This window comes from Toxorhynchites rutilus, chromosome 3 (assembly GCF_029784135.1).
Source record: "Toxorhynchites rutilus septentrionalis strain SRP chromosome 3, ASM2978413v1, whole genome shotgun sequence".
In the NCBI taxonomy this organism is placed as follows: Eukaryota; Metazoa; Arthropoda; class Insecta; order Diptera; family Culicidae; genus Toxorhynchites; species Toxorhynchites rutilus.
In genome coordinates, this window is record NC_073746.1 from 330,025,648 (window position 1) to 330,045,278 (window position 19,631).

At 41.0% G+C, this 19,631-nt stretch overlaps 1 protein-coding gene across 6 annotated transcripts in view; it reads left to right on the forward strand.

Annotated features, from left to right (window-relative positions):
* Positions 1–326: 326 nt before the first annotated feature.
* LOC129774952 (protein sprint) overlaps positions 327–19,631 on the forward strand; it is a 66,072-nt gene continuing 46,767 nt past the window's right edge. For 4 of the 6 annotated variants that reach the window (XM_055779061.1, XM_055779065.1, XM_055779064.1 and 1 more), the window contains exons 1-4: positions 327–780; positions 1,475–2,005; positions 2,071–2,215; positions 2,289–2,498. In XM_055779061.1, coding sequence (XP_055635036.1) covers positions 1,596–2,005; positions 2,071–2,215; positions 2,289–2,498 — 765 coding nt within the window. In that variant the 5' untranslated portion in view covers positions 327–780; positions 1,475–1,595. Of the gene's footprint in view, positions 781–1,471; positions 2,006–2,070; positions 2,216–2,288; positions 2,499–19,631 lie in introns of all 6 variants that reach the window. The other 2 variants (XM_055779062.1, XM_055779063.1) reach the window with 2 other exon arrangements.

A 19,631-nucleotide genomic window follows, 5' to 3' on the forward strand; every position in this document is an offset into this window, starting at 1 on the left:
AAATACACCTGAGGAATGTTGTTTCATGGCAAAAGCTCCGTTTCACTTACTAGCATCAAAACATGAAACATAGAACATCCCTAGCCACCACCCCAAACTTATACAATCAACCGCCAGCCGCCAGTGGTTCTTTATTGATGTTCACTCGCTCGGCGCTCGGGACAGACACATACACACATAAAAATCAGAGCAGCAGCGAGTCCGGTAGCGACATTCCAATTGGAACGTGCGCCGTGCGAGAAAAGTACAACTCTGCCTTCGTACGAGACTGAGGTTGTATGCGAATCCGCTGCTACTCTGCTCGCTACTTCTCCAGACGAGATTTTAGTTGCAATTGGATTTCGACACGAATAGGCAGCGGAACACGGACAATTCCTCACTGCTAGCAGTTCCTTTCAGCGCAAAACTTTCACTACAATTGGATTGGCGAATTACCTGTGTTTCGATTACAAGTTTTGTGAATATCTATCGTGCGCACGGGATAGTCGAGATGTTTGTGGTTTCGGGTTCGAGTTTTTAGCGTGTTCTATTTTTAGTGCGGTGAAATGATGGGGAAAGGATGCCACTGACACGAAATTGTCGTCTAGTGACAATTAATGATGGGGCTACCCGAAGAGTTTTTTTTTGTGAATCAGAGAAGTTGAGCGAGGAGTTTGTGTGTTGGTGTAAATCTCGACGAATTTAAAGTCGCGAAGTGTTTGTGTGTATATATTTTTATTCATCCCTAGCTCCTATAATTTCTAATTGTGGTAATAGTGATGTGTGGGAGAAAAGATAAAGGCAAGTGTCCCAAGTGTTTCTTTGATGTGCTCAGCTCGGTCCTTGCAGCTGGAATTATCTAGGACAATGAATGATAACGCGACAGTTGTGACTGAAGTTGCATTTTGCCACCAGTGACAAATGCGAATTCTCAAGTGTGTGTACCTTAAATCAACAAACAAAACATTTATTATGCTCTGCCGTTCCACCCACACAAACGCCCAAGGAAGAAAGCTGCACGATTCGTCCAACATATATACACACATATACGTGTGTACAGCATAGAATGTTGCAATTGTTTCCTTGGTGATTTCGGCATTAGCGGAGATGAACTCGAGTCGGGCCCGTCGTTCGTCTGATGCTTTAATATTTAATGTTATGACTACTTTTTTATGTTTGTTAATATCGATCTGAGCCGCGTCGCCGCGGAATCAGATACCGGAAAGAATTAGAATTTTTCCGACTCAGAGCCGCTACCATCGATCGAGTGTTGTTCATGTTAGATTCTAATTCGATTAGATGTTCTAACAAGAAGCGTGAATTATGTTGTGAAATACGAATTTAGTTCAAAAGTTTACAATCGAAGTTTTTGTTCGCCCTAGGCGTAGCGTTTGCGTATGCGATTGCAATGGTTGATTCAGCGAAGAATCAGAGCGAATCGAGTCGTAGGTGCAGTTTTTTTTTCTTTAATCGAGTTATCGTTGTTTTCTAGCAGAGCTGCAACAAGGCCATCTATGTTGATAGGATGGCGCATAGAGTGTGATTGTAAAAGTTGCTAATGAAGTGGGATTAGGCGCTTGGAAAGAAGGAGATTAACAACTACATACAGCTTAGAAATGCAGGAAGGTGGTAACGTGTTGAATAGCAGTTCTTATCCCACGGATACGCGTAATGGCAACGATATCGATCTGAATACGAGTGAAAAGTCTTTCCAAGATATAATCAATGAATGTGTCAGAAACAAGCAGAACAGTGCGAATATAGGCACTCAGCTCAGTGGTGATAAAAATATACGACCTGCCTCCTTGCCAGTAACAAAATGTTTCAATTATAACGAAGACGGTGGTAGTGGTAAATTGGACACTGAATGTGAATTAAGCTCACAAGAATTAAAACAGTCGCAAGCTGATGCGGCATTCCTTAGTCCGAGCGAAGGTCAATTCTGGAAGCGCTATGCTGAGGTTTCAAAATTCCGAAAAGATACCAATAGTAGCGGTGGTGATTGTTCCGCGAGGAATCGTCGAAGGTACGTGATCCGATTACATCCTTCATCTTCTTGGGGAGCAAGCAGTAAGAACCCTCCATTTGTAGATCCGACACAACGTTCATGTTAGCGAAGCAAAGATTATCTTCATTTAACGTTGAAGGACAAAGAACGCATGCTGAAACAATGGACGATGACTTAGCACCGCTTTTGCCAAGCAAAAGAGAACTATCTCAGGAAGATATATATCAAGTAAGCCTCAAAGATCACAAAACCGACCGACAAAAAAAGCCAATTAATTCTCATTCAATTTGTCATTCATCAGTCACAGACCTCGCTAGTGTCCAGCTCAGAGGGTGGGATACTAGCGGAAGGCGAGGAAACATCGAGCGAGTCCCAGGTGTCAGATAACTCGCGTAGCCCAGCATGCGTTTTAGGGTTAGTTGAGCGACTGTTGAGAACACACCCGGTATGGTTTTTGCCGGGGATACAACGCTCCGGCGCCGTACATCTGCTGCAAGGAAAAGAGGAAGGGGTAATGATTATTGTTGATGAATGAGATCTTGACAAAACTGAACCAATTTTGAGGGGAATTTGAAACGAGTTTGTAGGTTTCCTGTTAGCGTTGCGTTATGAATATTTGTTCTGGTATGAATTAATCACATCCGTATCTTTTATACTGACCGGGATAAGAGATGTCGCTCGCGGGGATCTAAAAACTCATAATGTTTCTGCACGCAGAGTGTGAACAGGAAGAACATCTGATAAGATACCTGTAGAGTGAGATTTTTTTTATCTGTTTCCATTATGGGAAACGGCATGTACTCCTAATTGCTTTCGAAGATACTCTGTTCCCTTTATTTATATTTGGGCATGCGTAAATACGTAAAAATGATTCAATATGATTATTGATGAATTCTGTCAAAAAAAATTACATCTGATAGAGAAACACGCCGACATTCAGCCGCCTGTTTAGTAATAGTTGCTTGACGCCGCCGCCGCTGTCGTCGCCAACGCTCGAATTTGATATTCAGTCCACATGTGACACATGCCGGGTATCGGGAATGATAAATATGAAGATGAAAAAGAATAAACACGCACATTCGTTCGAATTGTGAATAAATTGATCTTCGGTTCGTAGTGTTATTAAATTCTTATCTAATTGCATTCGGTAATATGATAAGCGATATGATAGGGATTTGTTTACTTTTGGATTTCTTACTGCAGTTCGACTAGTCACACGTTAATGTTATCTGTCATCAATTTAACGCTGTATGATTTTCTCGATTAATTCCGATTAGGTTGGTCGTGTGAGTTGATATTTATGCTCTCAAGCATGGATACAAAGTTGGCGTGGATCACATTCATTGCTTACACATGTTGCCATTCGGTGGCCGATTGTCGATTCTACATTCTCTGGAAATGGCAAAATAAGCATCAAGGCATTCAAGTCAAGTTTTCAATCATGTTTCTAATATTAGTAATTTCTGAGGAAGTTTTGCAATGCCTTCCGTGCCATGTGGGGATGTTAAGACCTTGCTACAATACAATCACAGTACTGCCCATGTTTGCATAGGAGACGTAATCAACAACACCATTAGTGTTGGGAAAACGCATTTTTGTTGTTTTTTGGCCTACAAGCATGACCATGCAAATTACCAATGAAATGATCTGTCCAGTTGAAGGATATTATCGACAAAAAGAGAGTCTAGGAGATTTTGCGGTTTAATACCTATTTTCTCCTTTTGGAAAACGCTTGCGTCTATTTATGCGTACAATCAATAGTTTCAATGAACATTTGTTCGTATAACTAGACGTAATCACCAGGTTGCTTTTTGGTAGTGTTAGCATTTACCTTTCCGATAATAATCAAAACGTCTCCGTCGATAGTTTCAGTTGTTTTCGGATAAAATCAAATAGGTTTGGAAGAATTAACAACGGACTAGTCATCATTGAAGATATTGTCAAGAAACATCTGAAAGATGTTTTAAAGCCTTCATTTAATTTCATTAACCAGCCTCAAAAATCACAAAAGGATTTTATAATTTAAAAAGTTTTGGCTGTAATACCGATAGATAAACATGACTATTGGATCAATTTGCCAGAGACTCAAATAGATTAAAATTTTAAGATTAGTTCTGTTAGTTTAGCAAATAAAGAATTAAATATGAAATAAGTTCAAAAAAGTAATATCGATGTGTTTTTAACTTGGGTTAAGTATTCAAAATAGATGTTCGCAAAATAAACCAAACAACTGAATTTGCAGTAAAATTTCTATACAACAGCTGTATCTAAATCGTAAGTCTTCGGTTGGATATCATTTAAACTGAAGAAGTATTGTTTAATATTGATAACACATGATAAAATGGGCGGTTCATTTATGTAACTGATTATTATAAAAATAAGTAAACTAAACTGACTAATTATTTAAAGTCTTATTTTGTTTACTTACACCAACGTTATGCGTGAATGTTGAGTACGTTGAATTATTCGATGTCGATTTTGATGAGTGATAATGCTAAGAAACAATATTATATATATTTTACTACTGATTTGATTGTTTCATTATCTACTCGAAAATTCAAATGCAGAAATTTAAGTAATTACAACATAAAAAAAACGAAATTGCTTCTCTACGTTCATCGCAGTGCAGTGAACAGAGAATAGTAACTATATAAGCAGCGTTTCAATGGTTTCTTATATTCATCTATGCAGAAATGCTGAGTGATAGAGATGAACCAACCTTCGGCTGAAATTCTCTTGAATAAAGAAAGAAAAAAAATGTTTGGACTCTTCGAAGAATGTGATTCAAATGTAGATTTAGATTATGGCACGTAATACTGGTAATTGTAGATTTATGAACGATGTGTGAAAGTTGTATGGAACTACGTCTGTTTTGCGGACAAACTGATTCTTCGAAAAGGTTTTTCCAAAATTGCTCAAATGTTTTCGAACAAAAAAATGTTTGTTCGCATGTTGAGCATACGTATTACAATGTGTAGAATGCGAAACTGCGAAAAAAACGATTTTGTTCATTTTGTCGTTTACGTCTCCTATACAAACATGTGAAGCAAATAACGGAATAGCCTTATGTAACTGTTAGCTCAATAATTTTTGACGTAGGACTACGTCTTTCATTTCTATACCGGGGTGTAAAATCAAAGTTTCGAAAACGAAAGCGTTACGCCGGAGACCGAGATTTTGAGCGTCAATAGCTCCTAAACAACTGAACGAAATGGTATGATAAACACTTCAATCGAAAGATAAAATGTCTACGCGTTATATACTTGTTACTTTTTGATCCAAAAACTTGTTTCAATAGCCTTAAAATTGCTTTCAAAACAGGCTATTGAAATCACCAATCGGTATATAAGCGAGTGCCGCTCGGAGATCCACTCAGTTATAATTGAACAACGAGTGAGGTACCATCGCTGGAATGAATGGATGTTTCCCTAACACGGGCTTCTAAACCATGGAGCCTGGGGAAATCGCAATTGCAAAATGGATACAAGCAGCGGGTACTTTTGTACTCGTTTGCGCTATTGCAAATCGGAATGTTTCCCTAACACAGATTTCAAAACCATGGAGCCAAGGGAAATCGGCATTGCAAAATAGATACAAGCAGCGGATACTTTCGTACTCGTTTGCACTTTTGCAAATCGGAATGTTTCCCTAACACAGACTTCAAAACCATGGAGTCTGGGGAAATCGGCATTGCAAAATGGATACCAGCAGCGGGTACTTTTGTACTCGTTTTTGTTTTTGCAAATCGGAATGTTTCCCTAACACAGACTTCAAAACCATGGAGCCAAGGGAAATCGGCATTTCAAAAAAGATACAAGCAGCGGGTACTTTTGTACTCGTTTGCGTTTCTGCAAATCGGATTGTTCCCCAACTTCAAAGCCATGGAGCCTGAGGAAATCGGCATTGCAAAATGGATACCAGCAGCGGGTACTTTTGTACTCGTTTGCGTTTTTGCAAATCGGAATGTTTCCCTAACACAGACTTCAAAACCATGGAGCCTCGGGAAATCGGCATTGCAAAATGGATACAAGCAGCGGGTACTTTTGTATTCGTTTCCGTTTCTGCAAATCGGAATGTTTCCCTAACACAGACTTCAAAACCATGGAGCCTTGGGAAATCGGCATTGCAAAATGGATACAAGCAGCGGGTACTTTTGCACGGTTCCCGGAATAAATCGCCACAGAAAACGACTGCAACAGAAACCACCGCTTATAAAATGTGTAGTAGGCTATAAATATTGTGGCGCGGTATTGTATTTCAAAACAAGAATTAACCGGGCAAACGTATCGCCCCAGGCAAACGTAACGCCCCGGGCAGACGTATACCGTCCGACGCTCGCTAGAGCTCGGTCGGACATTGCTAAAGGATCGTATCCTATGTTTCAAACTAACCGGGCAATCAGTGGATCCCAGGTTTGCGTGCGAGACACCGCCGCTTCCGACGGCGGGTCGGCGGTGGACTCGGATTGCGTCATCTTGGCGGCATGGGCCGCCTCGATTCCTTATCCTCGCCAAATGGGGACTTCGTCCCCATTACATTGTCCTCAGAATAAATTTCGAAAAACGAGAACAAGAGAATAAATTTATAATAGAAATGTGAGGCACATGATGTTTTTCCCGCGCCAAATATTTCTAGCCTACTACACTTTTTCTAAGCGGTTGTTTCTGTTGCAGTTGTTTACTGTGGCGATTTATTCCGGTCACCCTTTTGCACTCGTTTGTGTTTCTGCAAATCGGATTGTTCCCCAACTTCAAAGCCATGGAGCCTGAGGAAATCGGCATTGCAAAATGGATACCAGCAGCGGGTACTTTTGTACTCGTTTGCGTTTTTGCAAATCGGAATGTTTCCCTAACACAGACTTCAAAACCATGGAGCCTCGGGAAATCGGCATTGCAAAATGGATACAAGCAGCGGGTACTTTTGCACTCGTTTGTGTTTCTGCAAATCGGATTGTTCCCCAACTTCAAAGCCATGGAGCCTGAAGAAATCGGCATTGCAAAATGGATACCAGCAGCGGGTACTTTTGTACTCGTTTGCGTTTTTGCAAATCGGAATGTTTCCCTAACACAGGCTTCAAAACCATGGAGCCTCGGGAAATCGGCATTGCAAAATGGATACAAGCAGCGGGTACTTTTGCACTCGTTTGTGTTTCTGCAAATCGGATTGTTCCCCAACTTCAAAGCCATGGAGCCTGAGGAAATCGGCATTGCAAAATGGATACCAGCAGCGGGTACTTTTGTACTCGTTTGCGTTTTTGCAAATCGGAATGTTTCCCTAACACAGACTTCGAAACCATGGAGCCAGGGAAATCGGCATTGCAAAATGGATACAAGCAGCGGGTACTTTTGTATTCGTTTCCGTTTCTGCAAATCGGAATGTTTCCCTAACACAGACTTCAAAACCATGGAGCCTTGGGAAATCGGCATTGCAAAATGGATACAAGCAGCGGGTACTTTTGCACTCGTTTGTGTTTCTGCAAATCGGATTGTTCCCCAACTTCAAAGCCATGGAGCCTGAGGAAATCGGCATTGCAAAATGGATACCAGCAGCGGGTACTTTTGTACTCGTTTGCGTTTTTGCAAATCGGAATGTTTCCCTAACACAGACTTCAAAACCATGGAGCCTCGGGAAATCGGCATTGCAAAATGGATACAAGCAGCGGGTACTTTTGCACTCGTTTGTGTTTCTGCAAATCGGATTGTTCCCCAACTTCAAAGCCATGGAGCCTGAAGAAATCGGCATTGCAAAATGGATACCAGCAGCGGGTACTTTTGTACTCGTTTGCGTTTTTGCAAATCGGAATGTTTCCCTAACACAGGCTTCAAAACCATGGAGCCTCGGGAAATCGGCATTGCAAAATGGATACAAGCAGCGGGTACTTTTGCACTCGTTTGTGTTTCTGCAAATCGGATTGTTCCCCAACTTCAAAGCCATGGAGCCTGAGGAAATCGGCATTGCAAAATGGATACCAGCAGCGGGTACTTTTGTACTCGTTTGCGTTTTTGCAAATCGGAATGTTTCCCTAACACAGGCTTCAAAACCATGGAGCCTCGGGAAATCGGCATTGCAAAATGGATACAAGCAGCGGGTACTTTTGCACTCGTTTGTGTTTCTGCAAATCGGATTGTTCCCCAACTTCAAAGCCATGGAGCCTGAGGAAATCGGCATTGCAAAATGGATACCAGCAGCGGGTACTTTTGTACTCGTTTGCGTTTTTGCAAATCGGAATGTTTCCCTAACACAGACTTCAAAACCATGGAGCCTCGGGAAATCGGCATTGCAAAATGGATACAAGCAGCGGGTACTTTTGCACTCGTTTGTGTTTCTGCAAATCGGATTGTTCCCCAACTTCAAAGCCATGGAGCCTGAAGAAATCGGCATTGCAAAATGGATACCAGCAGCGGGTACTTTTGTACTCGTTTGCGTTTTTGCAAATCGGAATGTTTCCCTAACACAGACTTCGAAACCATGGAGCCAGGGAAATCGGCATTTCAAAATAGATACAGGCAGCGGATACTTTTGTATTCATTTGCGTTTCTTCAAATCGGAATGTTTCCCTAACACAGACTTCAAAACCCTGGAGTCTGGGGAAATCGGCATTGCATAATGGATACACGCAGCGGGTACTTTTGTACTCGTTTGCGTTTCTGCAAATCGGATTGTTCCCCAACTTCAAAACCATGGAACCTGAGGAAATCGGCATTGCAAAATAGATACAAGCAGCGGGTACTTTTGTACTCGTTTGCGTTTCTGCAAATCGGATTGTTCCCCAACTTCAAAGCCATGGAGCCTGAGGAAATCGGCATTGCAAAATGGATACCAGCAGCGGGTACTTTTGTACTCGTTTGCGTTTTTGCAAATCGGAATGTTTCCCTAACACAGACTTCAAAACCCTGGAGTCTGGGGAAATCGGCATTGCATAATGGATACACGCAGCGGGTACTTTTGTACTCGTTTGCGTTTCTGCAAATCGGATTGTTCCCCAACTTCAAAACCATGGAGCCTGAGGAAATCGGCATTGCAAAATAGATACAAGCAGCGGGTACTTTTGTACTCGTTTGCGTTTCTGCAAATCGGATTGTTCCCCAACACAGACTTCAAAACCATGGAGCCTGGGAAAATCGGCATTGCAAAATAGATGCGAGCAGCGGATACTTTCGTACTTGTTTGCACTTTTGCAAAGAATGTTTCCTTAACACAGACTTCAAAACCATGGAGCCAAGGGAAATCGGCATTTCAAAATAGATACAAGCAGTGGGTATTTTTGTACTCGTTTGCGTTTTTGCAAATCGGAATGCTTCCCTAACACAGACTTTAAAACCTTGGAGCCTGGGGCAATTGGCATTGCAAATGAGATGCAAGCTGCGAGTACATAAACACATTTTTCCAACACAGATTCAGAAACCAAAAAGTTGGGAAAACCGGCATTCCAAATCTCGGCAGTACTTTTTATACCCCCATGCATTTTTACACTCCGGAATGCGTTTTGCTACCACGGTCTACAAAAGCGGGTAGAAATACAACGCTTTGGCTCGGTTATTCAGGACTGCATGCCTCTTCATGTCGCCAGCTCACTGAACTTCTTCGCATACCGATAACCACTACTATAATGCATGAATTGACCTAAATAGGGATTTGTTTGCAATTGAATTCGTAAATTGTTCCATTCATTCACTAGTTTAAGCAATAATTTACCCAATGAGGAACATTCGAAGTGCGATTATTACTAATTGAAAAAACACAAATGATTACCAACAGCAGTCCTACGTCAACCTTGCGGTTATATCATAGGTATAACCCATCCACCGTTTTTTAATTACTCTTCCAACTGTCAATCGGAGTATTTTGTTTCACGGTTCTAACCAATTCACAAGATGGGCGTATACGATTCTCGGGGCATCATTGAAAAACAAAGAATTCTTCAAAAAATTATTGTAGAGTCAAATGTAGACCCTAGAATGCATATTAATTTTTTTAAATTTTTTTTCCTGCATAAGGCATACTGTAATGCATACGTCTTAAACATTTTTTTTTCATTCTTCAAAGTGTGGGTCGTATACGCTCCATGTAGCCTGAATGAAAATCTTCAAAAAATGCCGTGTCACGGAACGTGCTAACAGTGTATATAAAATGTTATTTTATCTAGCAAGTTGATGGAATATCGAACTACAATCACGACCGTCATATTTCAATGAGACAGCTGAAAAAAAATCGATTAACTACTCTAGGTGAATAGGCCCAGATTATTTCATACATATATCTACTTTCTCAATAATGATTCAAACAAATTTGGACATGAAACAAACGTATAAATCTAACTCATTCAGCATAAGACTGCCAATGAATGTAGGGGAAAAGGGGGGAATTTGGACCACCTAAGCAAATCGCCTAATATTTCCAAACCAATACGGTCTAAATAAAAAATGTCACATTGTATACTGAGCTACACATGTTTTCTCTCAATCAATAATGTTTTATCATTATATCAAGCTTCAAATTACCAAATATATAAAATAAAAGAGATGTTTTTTGGGCATTAAAATTTGATGCGGGGTGATTTGGTCCAGCGTGTGTTTCATCGAAAAAAACATTCTTATGTTTATGTAAAGTATTTTGGGATAATATTACAATCAGTAACTGTGTTCTGGGATCGATTCCAGACCAGAAAAATTGGATTGAGACCATCTCGAATTCTGCATGGATCTTTTCACTGTTTTTCGAGCATTTTCAAACACTTTCGATGCTTGGTCAAATAAAATCCGTTCTTGATGGCCTGAGTTGCTCTTTCAAGCTCTCCCTTCTTTCAACGTTGTCTGCCCATCCTTCTTAGTAATTCAGCGGCATCTGGAATCAATTAGACCAAAGAAAAGCCTCAAACCTGTAGGACCAATTCACCCCACAGAAACGTGTCCATGTCACCCCACATAAGATGCAAAAATTAAAATGAAATTAATTCCATTGATTGTTATCAAACTGACAGTTTCGATTGTTATCAAACTGATTGTTCCTCTTCTGTAGACGAACAGAACTTTACTGCACAATACACGAAAAGTTTGTTTAAACAGCGGGGAAAACCTTAAAACCACTGTCGGAAAACTCACATTTTTTGACAATCAAAGTGCTTGTTGTGTTCATGCTACCGTTTCCTTCCACCTGTCGAATTTTACGAAAGTGTTTCTACGTTAGGAACAATCGGTTCAACAGTAGAAGGAGATGACATTATAAAAAAAATCCAAGTTGAGCCGTACTTTTTGAGATAAAGGGGTGGTTCAAATCACCCCATATGTCTAACTTACCCCGTGTTACCCTATAGGAAAAAAGCGACCCTAAAATTTCAAAAAGTTATCCTATACAAAATGTTCACCACCTCTGAAAAACATCCTATGCCAAATTTCAGCTCAATCGGAAGGAAGAGTGGAGCAAAGCGGTCAAAGTATGAGTTTTTTTTGGAAATTTTAGGGTCGATTCTTTCCATACTTTCATTGGCACCCTAGTATACAGCCAATTCATACCAAACCGAGATAGTAGTTCTCTGATTTTCCTGAAAAGTGGTAATTTTGTTCTTTATCGCACAACATTACACCCGTAGATTTTCATATTTTTTCCATTTGGGTGAGCATTTTCATTTTAAAAAATCAGTTTTCCCCCTTTTTCCAAAAATGTTTTTTTTCAAAAATTCTTTCGGACTACTAAATCAATTCAAATGATTGACATATCAAATTGAAGGCAATGAACTAGTCTTCTTTGAAAAAAGACGGGTGGGTAATGTCGGAGACATAACCGGAGTGACGTAGGACTATACAAAGGGGACAGCTTTTGTTGAATATATATTTTAAATATATTGTTTTATTTTCTTCTCCTACGTGAATACCTACCTATCTAACTGAAAAATGGATTAGTTTACTGTTTACTCTTTATGAATATGTTGATGGTTCTGAAAAGAACCTTTGGTGTTGTGTTCTTGTTATCACTCGATATTCCCATCTTGTTCGGTTAAACCTTCCTGTTTAGCTATTGCGTTTGCCACTCGCCACAGCTTTCACAATTGGAAAATTTCTTCCCATCCAGCTTGTGACATGTTGTTCAGTAAATTACATTTAATGCGACGTGCCGGAGAAACACTTTGCCACTCACTGAAACTAATTGTTGCCTTGATGAGCGCCGAACCGAAGCTGCTCTGTTCTTGATGCGGGTTTTCTGATTGTCGTGAGCAGCTTTGCAAGCCAACTCGAGCACTCCGACGGCCGAAACTCTATAATCGCTGTTAGGTATATTTATGCTCCGGCACCAATCCGTTCGGCCTAGTTACCCTTGCGGAGCAATCAGTGAATGCGACCAACAGGGAACTGGAGACCTGCACGGCTCTGTTTAGCGATTGCGTTTGCCAGCTTTGTGACATGTTGTACAGTAAATTACATTCAATGCGACGTGTCGAAGCGCCACTCAGTGTCGGATTGGAGGCGATTTTAACCTGTAATTGAACATTTGCGATGACAGTGGTACAGTGTCGACTTTCAATGTGGGGTCATAATTTGGACCCCGAACTCTATGTTTACAAAAATGTCCAACTAAATATGTCGCATTACATGTCCGTCCAATTAGCTAAATGTCGAACTAATAGTAAATTACTGTACTTTCAGTCTGGAAACAATTTAAGAATTGGTGAAAATTGAATAATCAGGAAAGTCCCCAACTATCAATAATCTCAGAACAACTGCCAAATTCACATACTCATCAGATCCTGGCAAATAAATTATGAAAAAATCAATTTGTGTTTTATTATTATTTTGGATAATGTTTTAGAAAGCATTGAACTGTATTCCGTAAACTCTTTTTTGGAAGGTTTAATGGCCCTGAAAAGTGCCTTGTTTTATGGAATGGTTCCAATTTAGAAAACTTACTAGAAAACGTACTCGTGGTTTTGAAAAAAAACATTTCGAACGCCCTCGATGCCGCCTTGTTCTGGATTTGCCACCAAAGCAGTTTGTATAAAGAACAAACTTTTTTCTTCTGCTACCTGATGCCGTTTTGCGATTGCGTTTGCCACTCGCCACTCGCTGCAACTGCCTGTTGTCTTGATGTCCACCGAACCGAATGTGTTCTGTTCCGAATGCGGGTTTTCTTATCGTCGCGAGCAACTTTGCCAGCTAACTCGATCACTTCGGCGGCCGAAACTATATAACGCCGGCTAGGTGGACTGGTGCACTGGTACTAACGCGCTCGGCCTAGCTATCTTTGCGGGGAACTCCAGATCAACACGGTTCGAGCGGGATTTTGCCTTTCCCTTCACTTTTCCTCCTTTACCATGTCCAGACATGGCTGCTTGGGTTGGTTTGTTGATGTGTTGTGATGCGAACCGATGTGGTGTACGGTTTGAATGAGAATGATCGTTACGGAAGGAAGGAAGGTATTGTATTATAGAGACTTTAAACTTTTGCAGTTCATTCGTCTCTAGCCTTGAGAAAGGCCCTTTGAAAACTCTACTCTATTCTACTCCAGCGCTACCACCTCCGCCCTCTTGCCTTGAGAAAGGCACTCGATCCCTCGCCGTCCAGCCCGTCCAGCAACGATGTTGTCCAGTCGGTGTCCACACAAAGAATGATCGTTACGGCAGCGGAGCGGGTATTTTTAAGCTGACTGGCTGGCTCGAGAATTACGCATGTGTGAGACTGCGACCAATGTTTCGTTCATTTTTTTCTTTTTCCTTTCCAATCGTGCTTCATTCTATTTCGCTGCTGCTCTGGTTGCCCGTTTTGGTCAGTACGATTTGAGGAGCACAAAATGGACCAATCAAAAATGGGCACATAGTGCATTTTGACAATGCTTGATATTTCACAATTATTCAATTATTTATCTCAAGAAAAATGAAATATTATTCGTTTTGATAGATGCGTAGATATATTTCCTATCAATTGATGCAAAAACCTTTGCGATCTATTGAGAAATGCTCGAGTTATAAGCGTTCCAAATCTTGCATTTTTTCCTACTTGTTCAGTACCTAGATTTCCATTTCACCCCCTATATCTTCCGGTTAGACGTAGTCCTACGTCAAAAACGGTGGATGGGTTATACCTATGATATAACCGCAAGGTTGACGTAGGACTGCTGTTGGTAATCATTTGTGTTTTTTCAATTAGTAATAATCGCACTTCGAATGTTCCTCATTGGGTAAATTATTGCTTAAACTAGTGAATGAATGGAACAATTTACGAATTCAATTGCAAACAAATCCCTATTTAGGTCAATTCATGCATTATAGTAGTGGTTATCGGTATGCGAAGAAGTTCAGTGAGCTGGCGACATGAAGAGGCATGCAGTCCTGAATAACCGAGCCAAAGCGTTGTATTTCTACCCGCTTTTGTAGACCGTGGTAGCAAAACGCATTCCGGAGTGTAAAAATGCATGGGGGTATAAAAAGTACTGCCGAGATTTGGAATGCCGGTTTTCCCAACTTTTTGGTTTCTGAATCTGTGTTGGAAAAATGTGTTTATGTACTCGCAGCTTGCATCTCATTTGCAATGCCAATTGCCCCAGGCTCCAAGGTTTTAAAGTCTGTGTTAGGGAAGCATTCCGATTTGCAAAAACGCAAACGAGTACAAAAATACCCACTGCTTGTATCTATTTTGAAATGCCGATTTCCCTTGGCTCCATGGTTTTGAAGTCTGTGTTAAGGAAACATTCTTTGCAAAAGTGCAAACAAGTACGAAAGTATCCGCTGCTCGCATCTATTTTGCAATGCCGATTTTCCCAGGCTCCATGGTTTTGAAGTCTGTGTTGGGGAACAATCCGATTTGCAGAAACGCAAACGAGTACAAAAGTACCCGCTGCTTGTATCTATTTTGCAATGCCGATTTCCTCAGGCTCCATGGTTTTGAAGTTGGGGAACAATCCGATTTGCAGAAACGCAAACGAGTACAAAAGTACCCGCTGCGTGTATCCATTATGCAATGCCGATTTCCCCAGACTCCAGGGTTTTGAAGTCTGTGTTAGGGAAACATTCCGATTTGCAAAAACGCAAACGAGTACAAAAGTACCCGCTGCTGGTATCCATTTTGCAATGCCGATTTCCTCAGGCTCCATGGCTTTGAAGTTGGGGAACAATCCGATTTGCAGAAACGCAAACGAGTACAAAAGTACCCGCTGCTTGTATCTATTTTGCAATGCCGATTTCCTCAGGTTCCATGGTTTTGAAGTTGGGGAACAATCCGATTTGCAGAAACGCAAACGAGTACAAAAGTACCCGCTGCGTGTATCCATTATGCAATGCCGATTTCCCCAGACTCCAGGGTTTTGAAGTCTGTGTTAGGGAAACATTCCGATTTGAAGAAACGCAAATGAATACAAAAGTATCCGCTGCCTGTATCTATTTTGAAATGCCGATTTCCCTGGCTCCATGGTTTCGAAGTCTGTGTTAGGGAAACATTCCGATTTGCAAAAACGCAAACGAGTACAAAAGTACCCGCTGCTGGTATCCATTTTGCAATGCCGATTTCTTCAGGCTCCATGGCTTTGAAGTTGGGGAACAATCCGATTTGCAGAAACACAAACGAGTGCAAAAGTACCCGCTGCTTGTATCCATTTTGCAATGCCGATTTCCCGAGGCTCCATGGTTTTGAAGTCTGTGTTAGGGAAACATTCCGATTTGCAAAAACGCAAACGAGTACAAAAGTACCCGCTGCTGGTATCCATTTTGCAATGCCGATTTCCTCAGGCTCCATGGCTTTGAAGTTGGGGAACAATCCGATTTGCAGAAACACAAACGAGTGCAAAAGTACCCGCTGCTTGTATCCATTTTGCAATGCCGATTTCCCGAGGCTCCATGGTTTTGAAGCCTGTGTTAGGGAAACATTCCGATTTGCAAAAACGCAAACGAGTACAAAAGTACCCGCTGCTGGTATCCATTTTGCAATGCCGATTTCCTCAGGCTCCATGGCTTTGAAGTTGGGGAACAATCCGATTTGCAGAAACACAAACGAGTGCAAAAGTACCCGCTGCTTGTATCCATTTTGCAATGCCGATTTCCCGAGGCTCCATGGTTTTGAAGCCTGTGTTAGGGAAACATTCCGATTTGCAAAAACGCAAACGAGTACAAAAGTACCCGCTGCTGGTATCCATTTTGCAATGCCGATTTCTTCAGGCTCCATGGCTTTGAAGTTGGGGAACAATCCGATTTGCAGAAACACAAACGAGTGCAAAAGTACCCGCTGCTTGTATCCATTTTGCAATGCCGATTTCCCGAGGCTCCATGGTTTTGAAGTCTGTGTTAGGGAAACATTCCGATTTGCAAAAACGCAAACGAGTACAAAAGTACCCGCTGCTGGTATCCATTTTGCAATGCCGATTTCCTCAGGCTCCATGGCTTTGAAGTTGGGGAACAATCCGATTTGCAGAAACACAAACGAGTGCAAAAGTACCCGCTGCTTGTATCCTATTTGCAATGCCGATTTCCCAAGGCTCCATGGTTTTGAAGTCTGTGTTAGGGAAACATTCCGATTTGCAGAAACGGAAACGAATACAAAAGTACCCGCTGCTTGTATCCATTTTGCAATGCAGATTTCCCGAGGCTCCATGGTTTTGAAGTCTGTGTTAGGGAAACATTCCGATTTGCAAAAACGCAAACGAGTACAAAAGTACCCGCTGCTGGTATCCATTTTGCAATGCCGATTTCCTCAGGCTCCATGGCTTTGAAGTTGGGGAACAATCCGATTTGCAGAAACGCAAACGAGTACAAAAGTACCCGCTGCTTGTATCCATTTTGCAATGCTGATTTCCCGAGGCTCCATGGTTTTGAAGCCTGTGTTAGGGAAACATTCCGATTTGCAAAAACGCAAACGAGTACAAAAGTACCCGCTGCTGGTATCCATTTTGCAATGCCGATTTCCTCAGGCTCCATGGCTTTGAAGTTGGGGAACAATCCGATTTGCAGAAACGCAAACGAGTACAAAAGTACCCGCTGCTTGTATCTTTTTTGAAATGCCGATTTCCCTTGGCTCCATGGTTTTGAAGTCTGTGTTAGGGAAACATTCCGATTTGCAAAAACAAAAACGAGTACAAAAGTACCCGCTGCTGGTATCCATTTTGCAATGCCGATTTCCCCAGACTCCATGGTTTTGAAGTCTGTGTTAGGGAAACATTCCGATTTGCAAAAGTGCAAACGAGTACGAAAGTATCCGCTGCTTGTATCTATTTTGCAATGCCGATTTCCCTTGGCTCCATGGTTTTGAAATCTGTGTTAGGGAAACATTCCGATTTGCAATAGCGCAAACGAGTACAAAAGTACCCGCTGCTTGTATCCATTTTGCAATTGCGATTTCCCCAGGCTCCATGGTTTAGAAGCCCGTGTTAGGGAAACATCCATTCATTCCAGCGATGGTACCTCACTCGTTGTTCAATTATAACTGAGTGGATCTCCGAGCGGCACTCGCTTATATACCGATTGGTGATTTCAATAGCCTGTTTTGAAAGCAATTTTAAGGCTATTGAAACAAGTTTTTGGATCAAAAAGTAACAAGTATATAACGCGTAGACATTTTATCTTTCGATTGAAGTGTTTATCATACCATTTCGTTCAGTTGTTTAGGAGCTATTGACGCTCAAAATCTCGGTCTCCGGCGTAACGCTTTCGTTTTCGAAACTTTGATTTTACACCCCGGTATAGAAATGAAAGACGTAGTCCTACGTCAAAAAAAAATGCAAAAAAATGGATTTTATTTTCATAATTATTGGTTGAATTTGTTTTTTTAAAGAACGTTATATATTTTTAATATTTTTTCTCCATAACATATCAGCAAATCAGAGGAGTGTTTTTTTTTTGTTATAATTTTTCAAAGTTAACCGATGGTCCCAAAAATCATTTTCTTTTACCAGAAATGGAGAATTATAACTTTCAAAATACTAGATCGATTTAGATGATCGACAAATCAATTTTAAGCGTGAGATAGTCTTCATAGAAAAAATATTACACTTGCAAAAAAATGGATGTTTGTTTTCATAATCATTGGTTGTATTTGTTTTTACATAGTTTACGAGGTCTGTTCAAAAAGGGAGACTGGCGAGAGCAGTCAACGAGTACAGACGTGATGTTTGGTTGCTCCGATCCTTTTTCTTTTTTTCCCAGAAGCGTCGGTAGTGTGAAGCCAAATTTGTAATTTTGTAACTTTAATTTTGTGAAAAGTTTGAAGCGCTCGTTTTAAAGTGTATTTTCAGCATTGTGAGTTTGAAGAAATGAATGCTTTCGAAACAGAACACTGAAACGCAAAATCTGGACCCCTCGTTCGTTTACCTTTGTTTAAATTTTCAAATTTAATGCAACGAAGTGTTAGATTGTATGCGTTTATGGTGCGGAGCAGTTTTCCGAGCGAAAATCGGAGCGGGAGCGGAGAGCGGAGAATGAGAATCAGCTTTACGGCAGTGAAGATGGATTCTACAAAGCTAAGTGCATCTATTCTTTTCTCTCTCTCTTTCTCCTAAATTATGCTTGAGTTCTTCATGAGCTCAGTTTCGTGTCGCTATTTTTTTTCTTTCATGTGTATGTCGTTTGTTTTTTTTTCATGTGTATGTCGAAATGATGCCCTTACGATCCAGAATTCCAGACGTTAAATAACGAATCACGATAAATAAAATCCGAATCGTGTGTTTTTCTGGTTTGCACGAGTTCTATTTAGCTTAGTTATATGATTTTAGGTGGGAAATCATGAAATCATAAATATTACGTCGCAGATAGGATATCAAAATTTATTTATCAAATTGATCAGCTAACATTGTCATTTAATTGAATGCACGGCTCGTCGTCTCGGAAGATCTAGATATTTTTCCGCTGTTTTCAAAGCGTAACATATCATGGAAGCTTCTTCGCACGATCGCCAGCGTTAGTTCGATATCGAGATTTGTACTGAATATACTTGATCAAGGAAGTTATATGGTGATCTACATTATCATTACAAGCGTTCTAATTATTATTTTTACGTGTTTTTGAGATATTGTGAAAAATAGTAATTCTCCCGGTTGTCTTGCTAGGTTGGTAAGCTGGGGAAGTTGTCTCGGTTACCTTCTCAGGTTTCCTAAAGATAACTCACCGTTGTCGTGATTGAAGTTTTACAAAGCGTACACGTGATAAATAACGGAACATATCGCCGAGTCGATTAGTTTTATACGAGCTCTCGGTTACCTTCTCAGGTTTCCCAAATATAGCTCTCCGTCGTTGTGTAGAGCCCAGCGTTGGTCCCTAGGGGGGATCTTGATGCGCGCTAATCGGAGGGCGCAGCAGGAAAGAGTCGGGGTTAACGTGTTAAAATCTAATTACTAAAAATTGAAAAAAAAAACAAAAACAAAAATAATCCAAATTCTAAAAGGTTCTAAGGTTCTCAAATGGGGATCAACGCTAGGGTAGGAGCTTGCCCGTTGGTCTCAAATGTTCCTATCTCACGCCTCCACGAAGATCATATGACGACATTTTTAGATCGGGCGTGAACTGGAAACACACACCTGGTCTTGGCTCCGAGAACGGGTGTCGAAAGTGGCTAAGTGAGGGGGTGCGAGCGAGTCAGAGCGCTATATCTCTCCCGGGGAAGGCCTCCCGGGTCATTGGAGGTTTAGGGGTGCGTCTGTCTCCCTGTTAGGGGCGGCGCCCCGAAAAGGTTCCTCT